Source organism: Botrytis byssoidea (assembly GCF_014898295.1).
Source record: "Botrytis byssoidea strain MUCL 94 chromosome Unknown BBYS_005, whole genome shotgun sequence".
NCBI lineage: Eukaryota > Fungi > Ascomycota > Leotiomycetes > Helotiales > Sclerotiniaceae > Botrytis > Botrytis byssoidea.
Genome location: NW_024065846.1, coordinates 739,007 through 754,790, shown reverse-complemented (window position 1 = coordinate 754,790; position 15,784 = coordinate 739,007). Strand labels below are relative to the sequence as shown.

At 43.0% G+C, this 15,784-nt stretch overlaps 5 protein-coding genes across 5 annotated transcripts; 3 read left to right on the top strand and 2 right to left on the bottom strand.

The window, feature by feature from the left end:
• Positions 1-1,667: 1,667 nt before the first annotated feature.
• EAE97_003040 (uncharacterized protein) lies at positions 1,668-2,235 on the top strand (the record flags this gene model as incomplete). The annotated part of the gene is made up of 4 exons (XM_038873552.1): positions 1,668-1,724; positions 1,844-1,944; positions 2,002-2,083; positions 2,155-2,235. 4 exons carry the CDS (start codon positions 1,668-1,670, stop codon positions 2,233-2,235), a joined length of 321 nt encoding a protein of 106 aa, XP_038735415.1.
• A 551-nt stretch (positions 2,236-2,786) lies between these two features.
• On the bottom strand, positions 2,787-4,328 carry EAE97_003039 (uncharacterized protein; the record flags this gene model as incomplete). Its single annotated transcript, XM_038873551.1, has 1 exon — positions 2,787-4,328. One exon carries the CDS (start codon positions 4,326-4,328, stop codon positions 2,787-2,789), a length of 1,542 nt encoding a protein of 513 aa, XP_038735414.1.
• A 660-nt stretch (positions 4,329-4,988) lies between these two features.
• EAE97_003038 (uncharacterized protein) lies at positions 4,989-5,909 on the top strand (the record flags this gene model as incomplete). Its single annotated transcript, XM_038873550.1, has 4 exons — positions 4,989-4,991; positions 5,077-5,095; positions 5,162-5,616; positions 5,766-5,909. The coding sequence occupies 4 exons, from the start codon at positions 4,989-4,991 to the stop codon at positions 5,907-5,909; spliced, it is 621 nt and encodes a 206-aa protein (XP_038735413.1).
• A 577-nt stretch (positions 5,910-6,486) lies between these two features.
• EAE97_003037 (uncharacterized protein) lies at positions 6,487-9,701 on the bottom strand (the record flags this gene model as incomplete). The annotated part of the gene is made up of 4 exons (XM_038873549.1): positions 6,487-6,571; positions 6,654-9,292; positions 9,352-9,509; positions 9,584-9,701. The coding sequence occupies 4 exons, from the start codon at positions 9,699-9,701 to the stop codon at positions 6,487-6,489; spliced, it is 3,000 nt and encodes a 999-aa protein (XP_038735412.1).
• A 3,622-nt stretch (positions 9,702-13,323) lies between these two features.
• EAE97_003036 (uncharacterized protein) lies at positions 13,324-14,640 on the top strand (the record flags this gene model as incomplete). Its single annotated transcript, XM_038873548.1, has 6 exons — positions 13,324-13,335; positions 13,537-13,544; positions 13,624-13,702; positions 13,782-14,056; positions 14,132-14,219; positions 14,275-14,640. The coding sequence occupies 6 exons, from the start codon at positions 13,324-13,326 to the stop codon at positions 14,638-14,640; spliced, it is 828 nt and encodes a 275-aa protein (XP_038735411.1).
• Between the last annotated feature and the right edge of the window lie 1,144 nt (positions 14,641-15,784).

Genomic DNA, 15,784 nt, shown 5'->3' with positions numbered 1-15,784 from the left:
TTATCATGTTACCCAATGGATATTTGGAAAGTTGTGAGGATAGCTTCTTAATAATCTTGATATTTTTATAAGTTAGCCTCGCCATTAGATGATGCCTTATGGAGCCTACTCATCATACCTTCTGGTCCCTGGAGGACTAGTAGTCGGGAGTCGGGAGCGGGGGAAACGGCGGGGTCTATTTCGGAACCGTTATTCTCCATATTTCCTAGTATGGCGTATGCTCTCGAAGCTGGGATTGGATAATCTATCGTATTCAAGAATTATTCATGGAGGCTTCAGGACTGGAGATGAAATAAGCAAATATATTCGGCCCAAAGTGAATTTTATGTGCACTCAACCAAAACAACCAGCTCCTTTTACAAGGCCAGCAACCTACATATTCACGATCTGGGAAACTAATGGGTGAAGGATAAAACTTATCTCTCGTATGTAAGCTGAGTCCTGAAATGTTGAATACCAGTATTGGATGCGATCTGTCAACTGTGTGAGTATTTGGTATTCTGTATCAAATGAAAATGGAATATCTAGCTGTTGAGGATAAACATGTCATTGGACTCCTCCAACGAGGCTTTCTTATGAATTGCGAAGTGGATTTCGCCTGCGTTGAAAACGTTGAAAACCATATTGTAAGGAAGACTACAAAGAGGGATGGCAATCGATTATGAAAATGAAGTCTTTAATATGAGGACATTGAAACAATAGATAGTAACAATAATAGGGAAAGTCCTAGGAGATTTGACCTTTGCATCTAAGGTTTTTGAGAGGATTTCATGCCAAAAAAGGGGTCTACTTCACGTTCTGTAACCATTATAAGTGGTAGATCAGCCACTCAGATTCTATCATCAATATTGGGACCACATTTAGAGGAAATATCTCTCGAAACATCATTGCTCCCCAAGTTGGGCTGCCTGACACAAGCCTTCCTTCCAGAAGCCATCAGCCTTCAAGCAGCATAGCCGACTACTGATAGCTTGCTCTCATGATGCCAGTAGAATCGATAGATGCATTGATCAAAGCTAAAGATTCGCTAAGTTTCCGGGGCCACTGCCATGGAAGCATGATCGAAATTCAGGGGCAGGTTCTGCATGCTAGTAGCATATATTGCATCTCCCCATGCTACCAAATCACCTGCCAATCCATTTCTCAGAACTTTGGATGAGTACTGACTACCAAGCAGAGGTTGGAAAATAACCTCAAACAGAAGCTTTGAATTTGCTAGGAATTAAGGAAAACTTCATAATGCCATCGTTCACCGTAGAATTTCGAGAAATGATGGAAGGCTTTACGGAAGGCTTTACTGAATGCTAGACAAACCATTGTTGCTGTGTTGTATTATGCTCTTTTCAAATACAGAGTTGCTCAGGAACTCAGTCGAAAAATCAACCATACTTGTAGCATGGTTCTTTTTCCTTGAAAATTTGAACACGCTTCAAAAGATAAAGGAGAAAAAGGAACTTTATACTACCCGGGTACGCAAATAATTGAGGTTGTCTCTCCAAACTTGCTGTCTCCACACAAAACGCCAAGATTTCATACTCGCTTACTCCCACTAGCTTCGCACGTGACCACACTTCCGATTTTTCAAATTTCACAATCACATCAAAATTTCTCCCTCGCGCTCTCAACCAAACATCGACAACACGACAATCCCAACGCCAACATCTACAATGGCCGCCGAAAAGCAAGCTCGTACCGGCCTCGCCGTCGGTCTCAACAAAGGACACGTATGTTCATGAAACTTCCCATTTCGGGGAACCAAAAACCCGCCCGTCTCACCTCTTGGAGGATCTTCTTTGCGAAAATTTTAGAAGATGGACCGGCTGATTTATGTTGTGATATATAGAAAACCGAGGCTCGTGTCTCCAAGCCCAAGGTTAGCAGAACCAAGGGTCACTTGAGCAAGCGCACTGCGTTTGTCAGAGATATCGTCAAGGAGGTTTCTGGGTATGTTTCTTCCAATCTTCTCTCGAGGAAACAATCGACTAATTATCTTCTCAATAGTCTCGCACCATACGAGCGCAGAGTCATCGAATTGCTCCGTAACAGCAAGGACAAGCGTGCCCGTAAGCTCGCAAAGAAGAGGGTATGTTTTCCACTGATCTCACATCACCCACGTTGTATTAGTACGTAAAACAAACACTAACTTAACAACAGCTCGGTACTTTCGGACGTGCTAAGGCCAAGGTCGACGAGCTCCAAGGTGTCATTGCCGAGTCCCGCAGAGCCGGTCACTAAATTCCCAACCTCATATTCTCTCACCACGAAAAATCACATCTCATCTCTCCAATACAATGGATTGATATATGGGTTTATGATGGATCTCCACATTTACACAAGTCAAGCGCATGGGAATTGGAGCTGTAACAACGAATAATTTTACGAGTTACTATGATTCTGGGAATTGGGATCTGAAGTTGCTAGTAACAATAGCATTCATAAAGATTTCAGGGCAAAAATAAAATACCTTCCAAAATTGTTTTACTGGTCATTGATATTTAGCTGCTATGTGGATACTTCCATTGACTTTTCATGTCTTGCACTCTGATCTAATGAGAAAACGAGTAATAAAAACGCCTCTCGCTATGATTCCCTTTCCTACCAGCCTGATCAAGAAAAATATAATGTCTCAAGATCGAAGGAGTCCAACCACCCGCCCTAAGAATACTGTCATAAATCATTATCACCTATTGCACAACTCACTCTTCAGGCATCAACTGGCGGAGTCTAAATAGACACTGCTAAAGTCAATCCATCCGTCAACCATTCTCGGACACCCCGTCCTCCATCTACCTCTTCTTCAGATTCTTCATAATAAGATTATGCAATCCCTTCTTCTTCTTTTCTCCACCCCCATCATCCTTCTTCACCTCCTCGGGCTTTCTCTCCTCTTCTTTCTCCTCCACACTCTCCACAACGGGTACTGGCTGCTCTGTAGCTTTCTCCCTATAGACATCCTTCAACACTGGTTTCCCCTTCAATCCCTCAATATTCGCCGAATCTTCCCACGCTAAATTAATCACCGTTGGACCTTGAATTCCCAAATGCTTGATCAAGAATTTACTATCTTCATTGGGTATTGTTTCTCTTCCTTTGTTGCCCTGATAGATCAATTTGAACGGTTCATTTTCATGAACGATTAATCCGCGCACATATTCATAAAGCCATTTTCCGTGAGACTCATTAGTGATGGATTTACTGACAGCCATTTGATCTGGGAATCGAATACGAAGAGGGATTTCTTTGATTTTGGATAGACGATCTTGACGGGATGTTTCAAGCGCCAGTTCCTCATCGTATGAAAGAAGTTTCGTGTTTTGAGAACTATTTTGAAGACGAGATAGCACGGATTTGGCGTGGTGGATGGTAGGAATGTAATCGGCGTCGTTGTGAGGGGCGAGGGCTGCGCGGGGAGTGGAGTTGTTAGGAGCGGAGAAGACAACTACGGGAAGGCCGTCGGGGCCAAGAATTTGAGGGGAGGTTGAGGGGTCAGTCGAGGAGGGCGGAGGTGGATTGGAAGGTGTAGTGTTTGTGGTTGCGCCGGCGGGTGTGGGTGTTGAATAGGGAGTTGTATCTGAAGGGTCAGAATCCTCCATAATCGTGTCTTCATTTTGTGGTTCTGATTCAGAAGGAGGGAGATGAGTAGCAGTATCCGTTACAGCTTCAGTCTTCTGCGGCGTTTCGGAAGAGACTTCGGATTCTTGCTCTTCCTCTTTGAAGTACTCTCCAATATCCTTCATAGCCTCCTCAATGGGTTGATCCGTCTGTCGAAATGTAAGTCTCAGCAATCCCGTCCCCTTATTCAATCCCAAATTCGCAAGCGTCTTCTGTAGATCTCCAAATGTAGCCATTTCTCTTCCCATCACATTCAGCACCGGCATCTCATACACCATGCGACCAGCTCCTGAAGCGCCATTTTGTAGTTGCGCTACTCCTCTTCCCGTGAAATTTAAATTTGCAACTCCGTTGCTCGACTCGAATTTGCGGAGAACAAGCCACAATGTTGTATTACTAGGAAAAGTATCTTTCAATCTCCCACCCGGAGCCGCAGATGCGAGATCTTGTGGTAGTTGGAGCGCAATGGAAACTGGAGCGGGTGATCTGGAAGCTTCGACCAAGGTGAGCTTTGCGCCGGTGGTGAGACCAGTTTGACGATATGTTTGGGATAAATCGATGGGCTTGTCGTTGCTTTTCTTGAGATCGTAGTTGGTATTTTTCTTTCCAAGCTTCTTACAGGCTTCCGAGACAACTTCACTCATGAAAGTTCCGGGAGTGACTTTTATGGTTGCTCTATTGAAGCCCTTATCGATGACTACCACGTTGGAAGCCATACCTAGGAATTGGTGGTTAATGCAGTGGGTGTTATAAATTATAGAATGGTTTGACTATCAAACTTTGGGAGTGATCGCTATCGACTTCAAAGAAATAGAATTATTCAAGGTCGAAGTTGTTATGTTGTATTCGGAGGGTCCTTCTATAAAGTTCTGTGATATTTGTAAGGGTGTTGGAGGTTTGTGGCGGGGTGTTAACAAGCTCGTGGTCAAGCAACCTTGTAGAGTACGGCGGAAGTCAAACCAAGTAAGTTAATCTATAATGAAAAATGAGTAAACAAGTCCAAGAATATATTTTGCTTCGAATTCACTCCTGCAAGTAAAGAGTACCTAGTATTATATAAATTCCAATCCAAAGTTCCTTCCTTTTGTACAAGTGTAAAATGATTTCATAAGTACTAGATAGCTGATGGTACCTGTCGTATCTCATAATCGTTGCCTTGTTGGCCCAAGCGTCAGCTTGAGAGCTCAACATCGACGCGCCAGCCGTGTCTACCTTGTCCATATCTCTCTCTTACAACCTCGATATTATAACCCCAGACCACTTCAACTTGAATCACCAAACCTTCTATCTGCGAATCTCTTTACAAAAAAGAGTAAAAGGGCCGTTCTCTGATTTACCCAGTCCTTGATACCCTGAATTCGTACACTTCATTTACAATGGTAAGCTTGCCTTAACTACATTAAACCATACATATCTTAAACATGTTATCTACGCTATGAATAATCAGCTAACACCTACATCTAGAGCTCTCCATTCTCCATCAGTATGCTGCCCACTCTATGCTGCAATGTCCCAACCCCAAACCGCAAATACTAACCATTCCCCTCAGATGGCGGTGCCTGCGTAGCCATGGTAGGCAAAGACTGTGTCGCCATAGCCTGCGATCTCCGTCTCGGTCTCCAAGCCCTAACCGTCTCCAACAACTTTCCCAAAATCTTCTCCTACGGCCCCTCCGTCTATCTCGGTCTTACCGGTCTTGCCACAGATGTGTCCACCGTCTCGGATCTCTTCCGCTACAAAGTAAACATGTATCGACTCCGCGAAGAGCGCAATATCTCTCCCACCACCATGGCGAATCTCGTCTCGAGTTCGCTGTATGAACGTCGCTTTGGTCCGTTTTTCGTTAGTCCTGTGGTTGCGGGATTGGATCAGAAGACTGGGAAGCCATTCATTTGTGGTTTTGATAGTATTGGTTGTATTGATTTCGCAAAGGATTTCATTGTTAGTGGAACTGCAAGTGATCAATTGTTTGGTACTTGTGAAGGATTGTGGGAACCAGATTTGGTGAGTTCAATCTCTTGGTTGCTTTTTTTCTTGAAATGATTGCGGGATCGACTTCTGGAACGGCTCTATGCAAATTATCTTTCCGGGAATAGATGCAGTTTTATCACATAAACCACATAAAATGCTAACAGCTCAATTCTCAAATGCAGGGACCAGAAGATCTCTTCGAGACAATATCACAAGCACTCTTGAACGCAGTCGACAGAGATGCCTTGTCAGGTTGGGGTGCTCATGTTTATATCATTGAGAAGGACAAGGTTACCAAGAGGTTATTGAAGGGCAGACAAGATTAAATGGTGTTGAATTATAACGAAGCCGTAATTGCGATGGAGGGCGCAGTTGTAATCTTGATGGTATACGAAACCGTGTCCCTGACAGAAAACGATGCATACGACGGTATGAAGACAATGCTCAGGGATTCTCACAAGAAGCAGTGAAAGATGCCTTCTTGTGTGCAGATAGCAAGCACGCAAGATAGGAAAGATTTGTAGTATTAGATCTATCTAGCGAACAGCCAAGGCATTAAGGGTTTGATAGATACAAAACGAGCATAAATGACACATCTACGTAGCCATTTGCATTACGATTTCACTACGGCGTCTTTAGGAATGAACTCGGTAAAATTTGGATATCTTTCCGAAGATATTCAAGAAGTAAAACAGGTGGTAATCATGCATGTGTAATTTTATATTCTTGATTCAAGTTCAATACCCCTTCCTTTGTGTGAGTGGTATCGTACATGTATGTTAATCTAATATTTACCAAAATCTAATAATTTGCATCTCCACCGTTTTCTGTCCAGCAATTCCAAACAGCTGTTTTGATTCCCATCCAATTGCTCGTTCTTCAAGCCAATCCACGGAGACCAGTCTATTCTTTCTTTGGTCTTTCTTGAATTGCTGATTTTTGCATGAAAAATTGTCTTTCTAAGAATTTAAGGCCTTCATCAATGATACTAGTAATTAAAAACGTTAGCAACCAAGATCATACATGGATAAAATCAGATGTCATAAAATGTCAAGAGGGAAAAAACTTACATAACAGGAGCACTAATAATAAGAACCGCCTGCCACTCGTTCCAGTTCAATGGGAGAATTGAGAAGAGAGTTTGCAGGATAGGTGTATAGAGGAGTGCAAAGTGTAAAGCCATGGATAAGGCAATCGCGTAGACTAGCATCATGTTCTCCCAAAGAGGAAGGGTAAGAAGAGATTCACTAGAAGAGAGAGCGTTGACAGCGTTGAACATTTCGATGACAACAAGGATCGAGAGGGAGACCGTGGATGCAGATTTAGCCATATCGTTTGAAAACATTTGGCAGCCAATATCCGAGAACTGAGCCGAACATTTGTGGAAGTGAGATAATTGCCAGAAGGTAATTTGTGGTCCTTCAGAGTTGTACATGAACCACCATGCATAACCAGCTACAGTAGCAAGACCGACATAGACACCAATGACCATGTAACGGAAGAAGAGCCAGCCACCGATCAACGCTTCATCACGCTTTCTTGGTTGTCTCTTCATGATATCATGATCAGGAGGGTTGAATGATAAAGCTGTAGCTGGGAGACCATCGGTAACAAGGTTGACCCACAAAAGTTGAACAGGAATTAAAGCCTCTGGCATACCCACTGCTGCTGTCAAGAAGATAGAAACGACCTCGCCAATGTTGGAGGAGATGAGATAACGGATGAATTGTTGAGTGTTGTTGTAGATAGATCGACCTTCTTCAATGGCGACCTCAATCGTAGCAAAGTTATTATCGGCAAGAACCATATCGGAAGCAAGTTTAGAGACATCAGTACCAGAACCCATAGCAACACCAATATCGGCTTTCTTGAGAGCAGGTGCATCATTGACACCGTCACCAGTCATAGCTACCACTTCACCAGCTGATTGTAGAAGATCTACGAGCTTGGATTTGTGGCTTGGTTCAACACGAGAAAATAATGAGGCAGTCTTAGCAGCAACCAATTGTTCGCTTTCGCTAAGATTATCAAATTCTCGGCCAGTGTAACTTTTGCCCTTAAGATCCTCAAATTCTCCGAAAACGCCAATTTGTTTGCAGATTGCTTCGGCAGTGTTGCGGTTATCACCAGTAATGACAATGACTCGAATTCCGGCTTCCTTACATTTTCGGATGGATCCTGCTACCTCTGGGCGAGGGGGATCAAGCATACCGACAAGACCAAGGAGAGTTAGATTCTGCTCAAGTTGGGTGTATTCAGTAGTAGTAGTTGCCGACTTCAATAATGGATTGGATCCAACATCTTCCACGCTGGCAAGTGCGATAACCCGTAGACCTCTATTACCATATTCGACGACTTCTTTCAACAAAAGCTTCTCAAGTGTCTCTGTAAGTGGGACTCTCTTGCCATTGGATCCAATCAAAGTGTGAGTGCAACGATTGATAACATTTTCCGGGGCTCCTTTGACAAGCAATTTTTGTTCCTGGCCGTTTCCGACAAGAACAGACATGCTCTTTCTATCGCGAGAGAATTCATAAGTAGCGAGATGAGGAGTTCTCTTTTCATACCAAGAGCTTGCGTGGTGGAGAGAGTCACTTGCCGCAATGCTGGCTCTTGCTTGATTGTGAGCTCCGTCCAAGGTGCCAATCTTCTCTACCAAGACCCGTAGAGCGCCTTCAGTAGGTTCTCCGACGTTTGAATAAGTGTTAGACTTGGAATCAAATGCAAGTGCAGATTCGTTACAAAGAGCTGCTACTTCGGCCATTTGAAAGATGGTATTCGACTTTGTGGCTACATCTGTTACCACAGTGCCATTTGAAAGAATGTTACCATTAGGAGAGAAGGTAGTTCCTTCAACCTCCAATTCCTCAAGATCAGAACCTGCTTCATTGATATAGACAACTTTGTTGACACTCATTTGGTTTGTAGTCAAGGTACCAGTTTTGTCCGAACAGATCACGCTGCAGCTACCTAGAGTTTCTACTGAAGGCAAACTTCTAACAACGGCATTCTTGGCGGCCATTTTCCGGGTACCAAGGGCCAGACAGGTTGTAATGACAACAGCGAGACCTTCTGGAATAGCTGCAACACCGAGAGATACCGCAATCTTCAAGTAGTAAATCGCACCCTTGGCAAAACTTCCGTGAGAAGGGTCACTGAAATGAGGAATATTGATAAGCCAGACCACAATACAGATAACCGAGATAACCTTTGCCAAAGTGTCTCCAAAATCGTTGAGTTTTTGCTTGAGTGGAGTTGGCTCCGAAATTTGTGCCGTAATACTTTCGTGGATATCACCAATAGCTGTAGAAGATCCAGTAAGAACGACAATTGCAGTTGCATGCCCAGTGACAACAGTGGTTCCAGAGAAAAGCATGTTTACTTGATCCTGCTTAACGGCCTTCAAATCCTTGACAGCCGCGGTACTTTTTCCAACACTCTCACTCTCTCCTGTAAGAATGGCTTGATCGACCGAGAAACTGTTGCTCTGAATTGCGAGGACTCTGCAGTCTGCAGGAATTCTATCTCCTACTGCGATTGTGATGATATCTCCAGGAACCAACTCTTCCGCACGAACTCGAGTGACATGTCCATTTCGAATGACTTTGGCTTCATTTGCTGAGTATTCTTGAAGGGCCGCAATTGCTTTCTCCGCACTACTTTCCTGCGATACACCGACGACGGCATTAAGAATTAAAATAGTAAGAATCTGTATTGATACATTAGCACCGCGAAAAAGTCAATGCTGGCGGAAGAGTCGAAACATACCACTGCGGGGTCGACAAAAGCAGTCCATCCTCCTTCATCTTCGAAAAGAGCTAAAACGAAGGAAATGGCTGCGGAACCGAGTAAAATAATAACTAGCTGATCTTTGAATTGTTCGAGAATAAGTTCCCAAATGGGAGTTGGAGGCTCATCTGCGATAGCTGTTTTATGATTAGCTAAAGCTCTAATTCAACCGGCGCAAATGATGCTGGAGAGAGGGATATTGCGTGCTTACCATTACGACCATGCTTCTCCCTTGATGCAGTAATTTGAGCATCTGTGAGACCTTGAGATTCGGATACGGAGAAATGATCCAAGACCTCAGAGGTCGATTGGGAATATGCACTGTCCATGACTTTATGTTATGTTGAAGACAACGTGGGGCAATATGTAGAGAGAGGAAGGATTGTAGCGATAATAGCCACTTCGTTCAAATTGATTGTCTCATCTAAATAGGAAGAATTATGGACAGATCTCCTTTTTCTGAAAAATTAAAAGAAGTAGGTTGAACAAGAAAGAGAATTCTATTGTAGGTAGGGTAGATGTTCTATTCAAACAAGATGATGAATCTGGAGGTTTCTACTAGTAAAAAGAGATGGGATTATTTAATAATATCTGGGTAGTATCTTTCTTGAACAAGTGTCCTTTCTAGGAATCTATCTTAATCATAAATCATGAATCATATATTGATTTGATTGGTTGAAATTCCAGATTTTATCCAGATTCCCTTAGTTATTATTGATTAGTAAAAGAAGTCGCCTTTCATTGAAACGGGTATGACATTGCCGATCCGGATGCGCATGTTTAGAGTGAGTGTGATTGTGACTGTAACTGTAATCATTTGTGACTTGAGTGAAGCTTGATTGTTGATACTGCTTGGTCTGTGCGTTGATCTTTAGAAAGTAGTAGAAGCAACGGTAGAAGTAATTGAGTAATGAAGGTCTGCTTCTTGGAGATATGTAACTGTCTCTATTCTTGATAGGTACAGATTATAATTGATATTGATTCTGGATATTGATTTTGAATATTTGAATCGGACGTTGAGGTTGGGACTACTCACCGACCTGCCTGTGCATGTTGTAACTTGGACAGATAGATTCACCTAGGTACCTATCCATCTATTTATGGATTATATCTTTCAATTGGACCCCGAATAATCAATAATATCAAATCAACAATCTTCTATATCTCCTTTTCACATTGTCTGCCTCCACGGCAGTGGCCCTCGGAGAGCCAGCAGAGCGTCATTTCATTCATTGAGATGGAATGAATCGTTGTTTATCACCATCCTTAGGAGGTGCATGATAGTGATAGATGAAAGGCATGATACTTACAGGTTTCAATCTCACAGACCTTTCAAGGCGTTCGTTTCACAGATACACCGGCACCGTATCTTCATCTGAAAGAAGAACCCGCCAGCCACCTAGCCTGGGTAACTTTGATGCCGTTTGTTTGTCAAGAGCAGATTCAGCGTACTACCTCTAGTATCCGAATATTTATTCTCCGAAGAAACGATTGTATTCACCGATGGAATTGAGTCCAGGAGTAGCAAAGCATCAATCTCATGATTGATGTACTCCCTCCATCTCAACTTCATTTTTGATCAAGAGATATTCACAAGGATGAGCTTTCATGTTGGAACGAAGAAGGAACAGAGGGGGCGAAGCGAGTGCACCGAAAGTGCCCAGGAAGCGATATAACTCGGCAACCTAGATCCAACGGCATCTCTTGATTCTCTTCACATGAAGCTTGGTTTATTAACATGCAGCCTCGTTTCTTTCGGATCCTCCTATTAACTGGGTTCTATGGAAAATTCACATTTCAATCCGTCCCAACTCCATCAACAACCGGTCTCCGATTGGTTATAAGTTGTAGTAATCCTTGCCTACCACGAGGTAGGTAGACATGATTGTTCGTCACTCATTATTCTCTGATGGGTCGGAAAAACATAGGTGCTGGGGAGCTGGGTCACTGCTGGCATCTCCTAAGTCTTAACTCCCACCTTCGTCGCATGATAAAAATGCCGCCAGCTGTACAGTATTAGAGTTCTAAGCACACTTTTCCCCACTGTTCTGAGAACTCATTTGTTACCATATATAGTTTCAGGAAAGCAAGATACTAGGTATATACTTCCAACACTCCTGAAGCCCTCGGATCTCATAAGCGTTGTGATGAACCGCTTGATCTGACTGAAGGCAGGTTGGTATTTCGTCTTTCGTCTTTCGTCTTTCGTCTTTCGTCTGAAATTTGGGATTGAATGCATAGGCATAGGCATAAGCATGCAATAGAATTAAGCAAACAGGGGCTTTGTCGATCCCGATCAAATCGAAGGCGAATAAGTTATAATATGATCTTGAACCAATATGTAGGAAATAGACTTGAGACACAAATCCTTGATAGCTCCCCATTATCAGATTACCGGAAGTTCTGCCTTCAATCCCTAGATTTTCTAGATTGCAACTAAACCCTGGAATTGATGGTGACCCTTTTCACTAATGAGACAAATTATTGGTAAAGTGTTCTGTATTTGATGAAGACTTAATCCTTTCTGACTTTACACCTACTAGGGAGACAAGAACAATACTTCGCCATGCGGATACTCCAAACATTTCTTTGAGGTTGTTGTTGAATTTCCACTTGTCACAAGGGAAACAATCCACATCTGCGTGGGGCAGATATCCCATACCAACACCCTTTAATGGATCAAGGGACTCATGACTTTATTCATAGTTGAGGCCAGACCAAGCTTTATGTTTCTGAAGAATCCCTACGATTACTCCTTAGAATCTCTAAAATCTCGTAATGTTCGATATGCCTTTGAATGTATGGTAGGGAGGATATGATCCTTTCGCTGTTTGTCAAGGAGTGTAATTTAAGAGGGTTGCCATACAACAAAAGTTGACTCATTCCTTCATCATTGTACATCAGCCCGCCAGATATCAAGTTTCAATGATCTTCTTTTGATAGGATGTAGGTGTAGGTGTAGGTAAGATAGAAGAGAAGAGAAGAGAAGATAGGTAAGGTGAGGCCATACATGTATTGGGTAGAAGAGATACCGACCACAACTACTCGTACCTACCTGGGTAATATCTATTGAACCCCTCAGTTAATGAAGACCAATGAAATAATGATTATTGAGGTATTGGCTAACAAATGTCGCATCTCCGTGCCAGTGAATTGAGACTCTACTTATCAATTTTGTTATTGACATTATTCCGTACACAGTATGAGGGATGTATATCACCATATCACCATATCTTTCATTATCTTTCATTCTAGAAGCATTCTAAAAACTTTCTTTCTTTGGCTCCTGTCCCATAGGATCCTGTGTAATATACTCCGTGATGTGATGTGAATCATTCATTCACTTGTGAAGATCTTTTATTTGATACATCCACACTATGGTACTGCTACCTCCTCCCTCCTCCCTCCTCCCTCCCTAGGTAGGTAGTTGAGTTGAGGGATTGCTTTGTGTCATTCAAAGTCAATAGAAATCCCTTGAACTTGGGTATTGTGCTCCGTTTGTGACGATATCACACTCATAATCCAATAATCCAATACTGGGACGTATTCACTCCCTTCAGAATTAAATTACATGTAATTTTATTTCTTTTTAATTATTTTCCAATGAATTGATGGTTACCGTATCTTACCATGGAAAAAAAAGCATTCATTCACATCTATTCCAAGTCCTTTCCTCCTACCAACAACAATCAATCATATAATATTGACCGCTCGGTTATTGAATCAATCACAATTAGCGTCAGTTTCTCCATTATTACCTTCACACCAGATCCATGGATTGGATCTTCCTCGCACTTAATACCCAACTCTTGCACTTGCAAACTTCCCATCTTTCTCTAATAAACCACCAAGAAACCCAACCACAAAACCTTCTTTCCATCTAACCACTTCGACTCTCTCTCTACCTAATACTATTTACAACAAAACAATACCCTTCAAACATCAGCAAATATGACTACTGAAGTAAGTTCAAATCCCTTTGCTTGCTACTGTGAATCTCATTCTCCATTTCACTTTTCCCTTGAATTCGTTCCCCCTCCATCGTTTGTCAATATTCCCGAATCTTACCCCCTCCCCCCCAACTGCCATCCAACAGCATGTTTACATTGTTGTCCTGTCTATTTACTCTTTTCGAGCTTTATGCTAATACTATGATAATTGCAGCGTGAAAGGTATGATTCGATTTGTTTCCATGCGGCTCCCAAAACCCTCCTTTACTTGACGTACGTGGTACTAACGACTACCTTACAGCAAGACTTTCCTTGCTAGGCTCTGCGAGCAGGCTGAACGTTACGATGAGATGGTTACATACATGAAGGAGGTGGCCAAGGTATGCGACTCCCAAATTCATTTGTTTGCCGTTGCAGATTGCGGCGCGATATACAAAATACTGATGACGCGTGATGCAGTTGGGCGGGGAACTCACCGTTGACGAGCGTAACCTCTTATCTGTCGCCTACAAGAACGTTGTCGGCACCAGACGTGCTTCCTGGCGCATCATCTCCTCGATCGAACAGAAAGAGGAGTCCAAGGGTACCGATAAGCACGTTTCCACCATCCGTGATTACCGTCAAAAGATCGAGACCGAGTTGGAGAAGGTCTGCCAAGATGTCCTCGACGTCTTGGATGAGTCCTTGATCCCAAAAGCTGAGTCTGGAGAGTCCAAGGTCTTCTACCACAAGATGTAAGTCTTATCGCTTCACATTTCTTTGCGCCGGATTCCACGGCTTCCTGAGTTTCTGGCTAATGATTGGTACAGGAAGGGAGACTACCACCGTTATTTGGCCGAGTTTGCCTCTGGTGATAAGCGCAAGGTTGCTGCTACTGCTGCTCACGAGGCTTACAAGGTATACATTATCCCAACTCTCTTCATTGAATGACACGATCTAATCACATAAATAGAACGCTACCGATGTCGCACAAACAGAGTTGACCCCAACCCACCCAATCCGTCTCGGTTTGGCTCTTAACTTCTCTGTATTCTACTACGAGATCTTGAACTCCCCAGACCGTGCATGCCATCTTGCCAAGCAAGCTTTCGATGATGCTATCGCCGAGCTTGATTCGCTTTCCGAGGAGTCTTACCGCGACAGCACTCTTATCATGCAACTTCTCAGAGATAACTTAACCCTCTGGACTTCATCCGACAACGGTGACCCTGAGGCTGCCGCTGCTGGTGATGCACCAAAGGAGGCTGAGAAGGCAGTCGAGCCAGAGACCAAGGCAGATGAGCCAGCTACCGAGGCTGCCCCTGCACCTGAATCTTAGATCTCTTAACTGTTTCGGAATCTCTTCGTCTTCGTTCTTTGATGTTGTTCATCTTCTGGAGTGGCTGGAATATACCTAGCTTGCTGGTGGAGTGATTGCAGCATGATGGCTAGGGCATAGGAGTTGATATGAAAAGCAGAATTAGGTGCATATTTGCAAATACTTGCGATTTGTCAAAGGCACCAAGATTTTGTGAATCCTGATGATCAATGTTTTTCTTTTCTGATTGCGATGTTTCCTTGCGGTATTCTCAAGTCAGTTGCTTGTCTTTTAACAAATGGTCACCCTTTTCTCCTCATTCTCACGAGATAAGGATTCTTGAAGTTTGATCGTACAAGTATCTGCTCGACAGAATGCATATTTTCCTCTCAGAACACACAGTGCCTCTATGGCAGGACAATAGATCGCCCATTCTCGTAATCTCTTTTATAAGTTTTTACACATTGGGGGATTGCGTACTCTGTGGTTGGCGTGCTTTTTCTGGTCTAGATATCCCTCGGATTTCTTACATATCAATGTTGTCATAGCGAATAGCCTAACGTACTCACCTAACACTATTTTCTTGTTGTCTCCAAACCAAATGCAATCGCATGATAGGAACTGTTTTTTGATTTCTTGTTGAATGAATCGTGTACATAAGGACTTTCGTGAACGTCAATGGTAATGGTGAATTGTGAGTTATAGTTGTATTGAATTATTGTGTTTGCACTTGATAGTAAGTAGTATACGACCAAGGCTGTATTGTTCTAATGCATTTTATGAAATTCCCCATTGAATCATCTCCTGTTCCATTGTTCAATTGGACTACGTGAGAGGCCCGAGAAATCATTCTGACGTTGACTTGTCTATTATGCTTTCTCCTTCAAGAGAGATAGGTTTGCCTGCGGGCTTGGAGAGAGTACAGTGACGGCCTGTGGTTGGATTTGGTAATTGAGGAACGATGGGTGAGTAAAGATGAAGGATGAAAGGGGGGGATGACGGTTTTGAGGAAGAAAGAAGTGAAGATGGTGGTTGGGCAGAGTACAAGGCTATGGAAGAGGATTTGAGGAAAGGAGAGGGAGGAAACCTAGGTTTTAGAAGCTTGTCCATTTTACCTACCTATTGCTTCTCATTTGTACGGCTTTGACTGAGGGATTCATTGGTG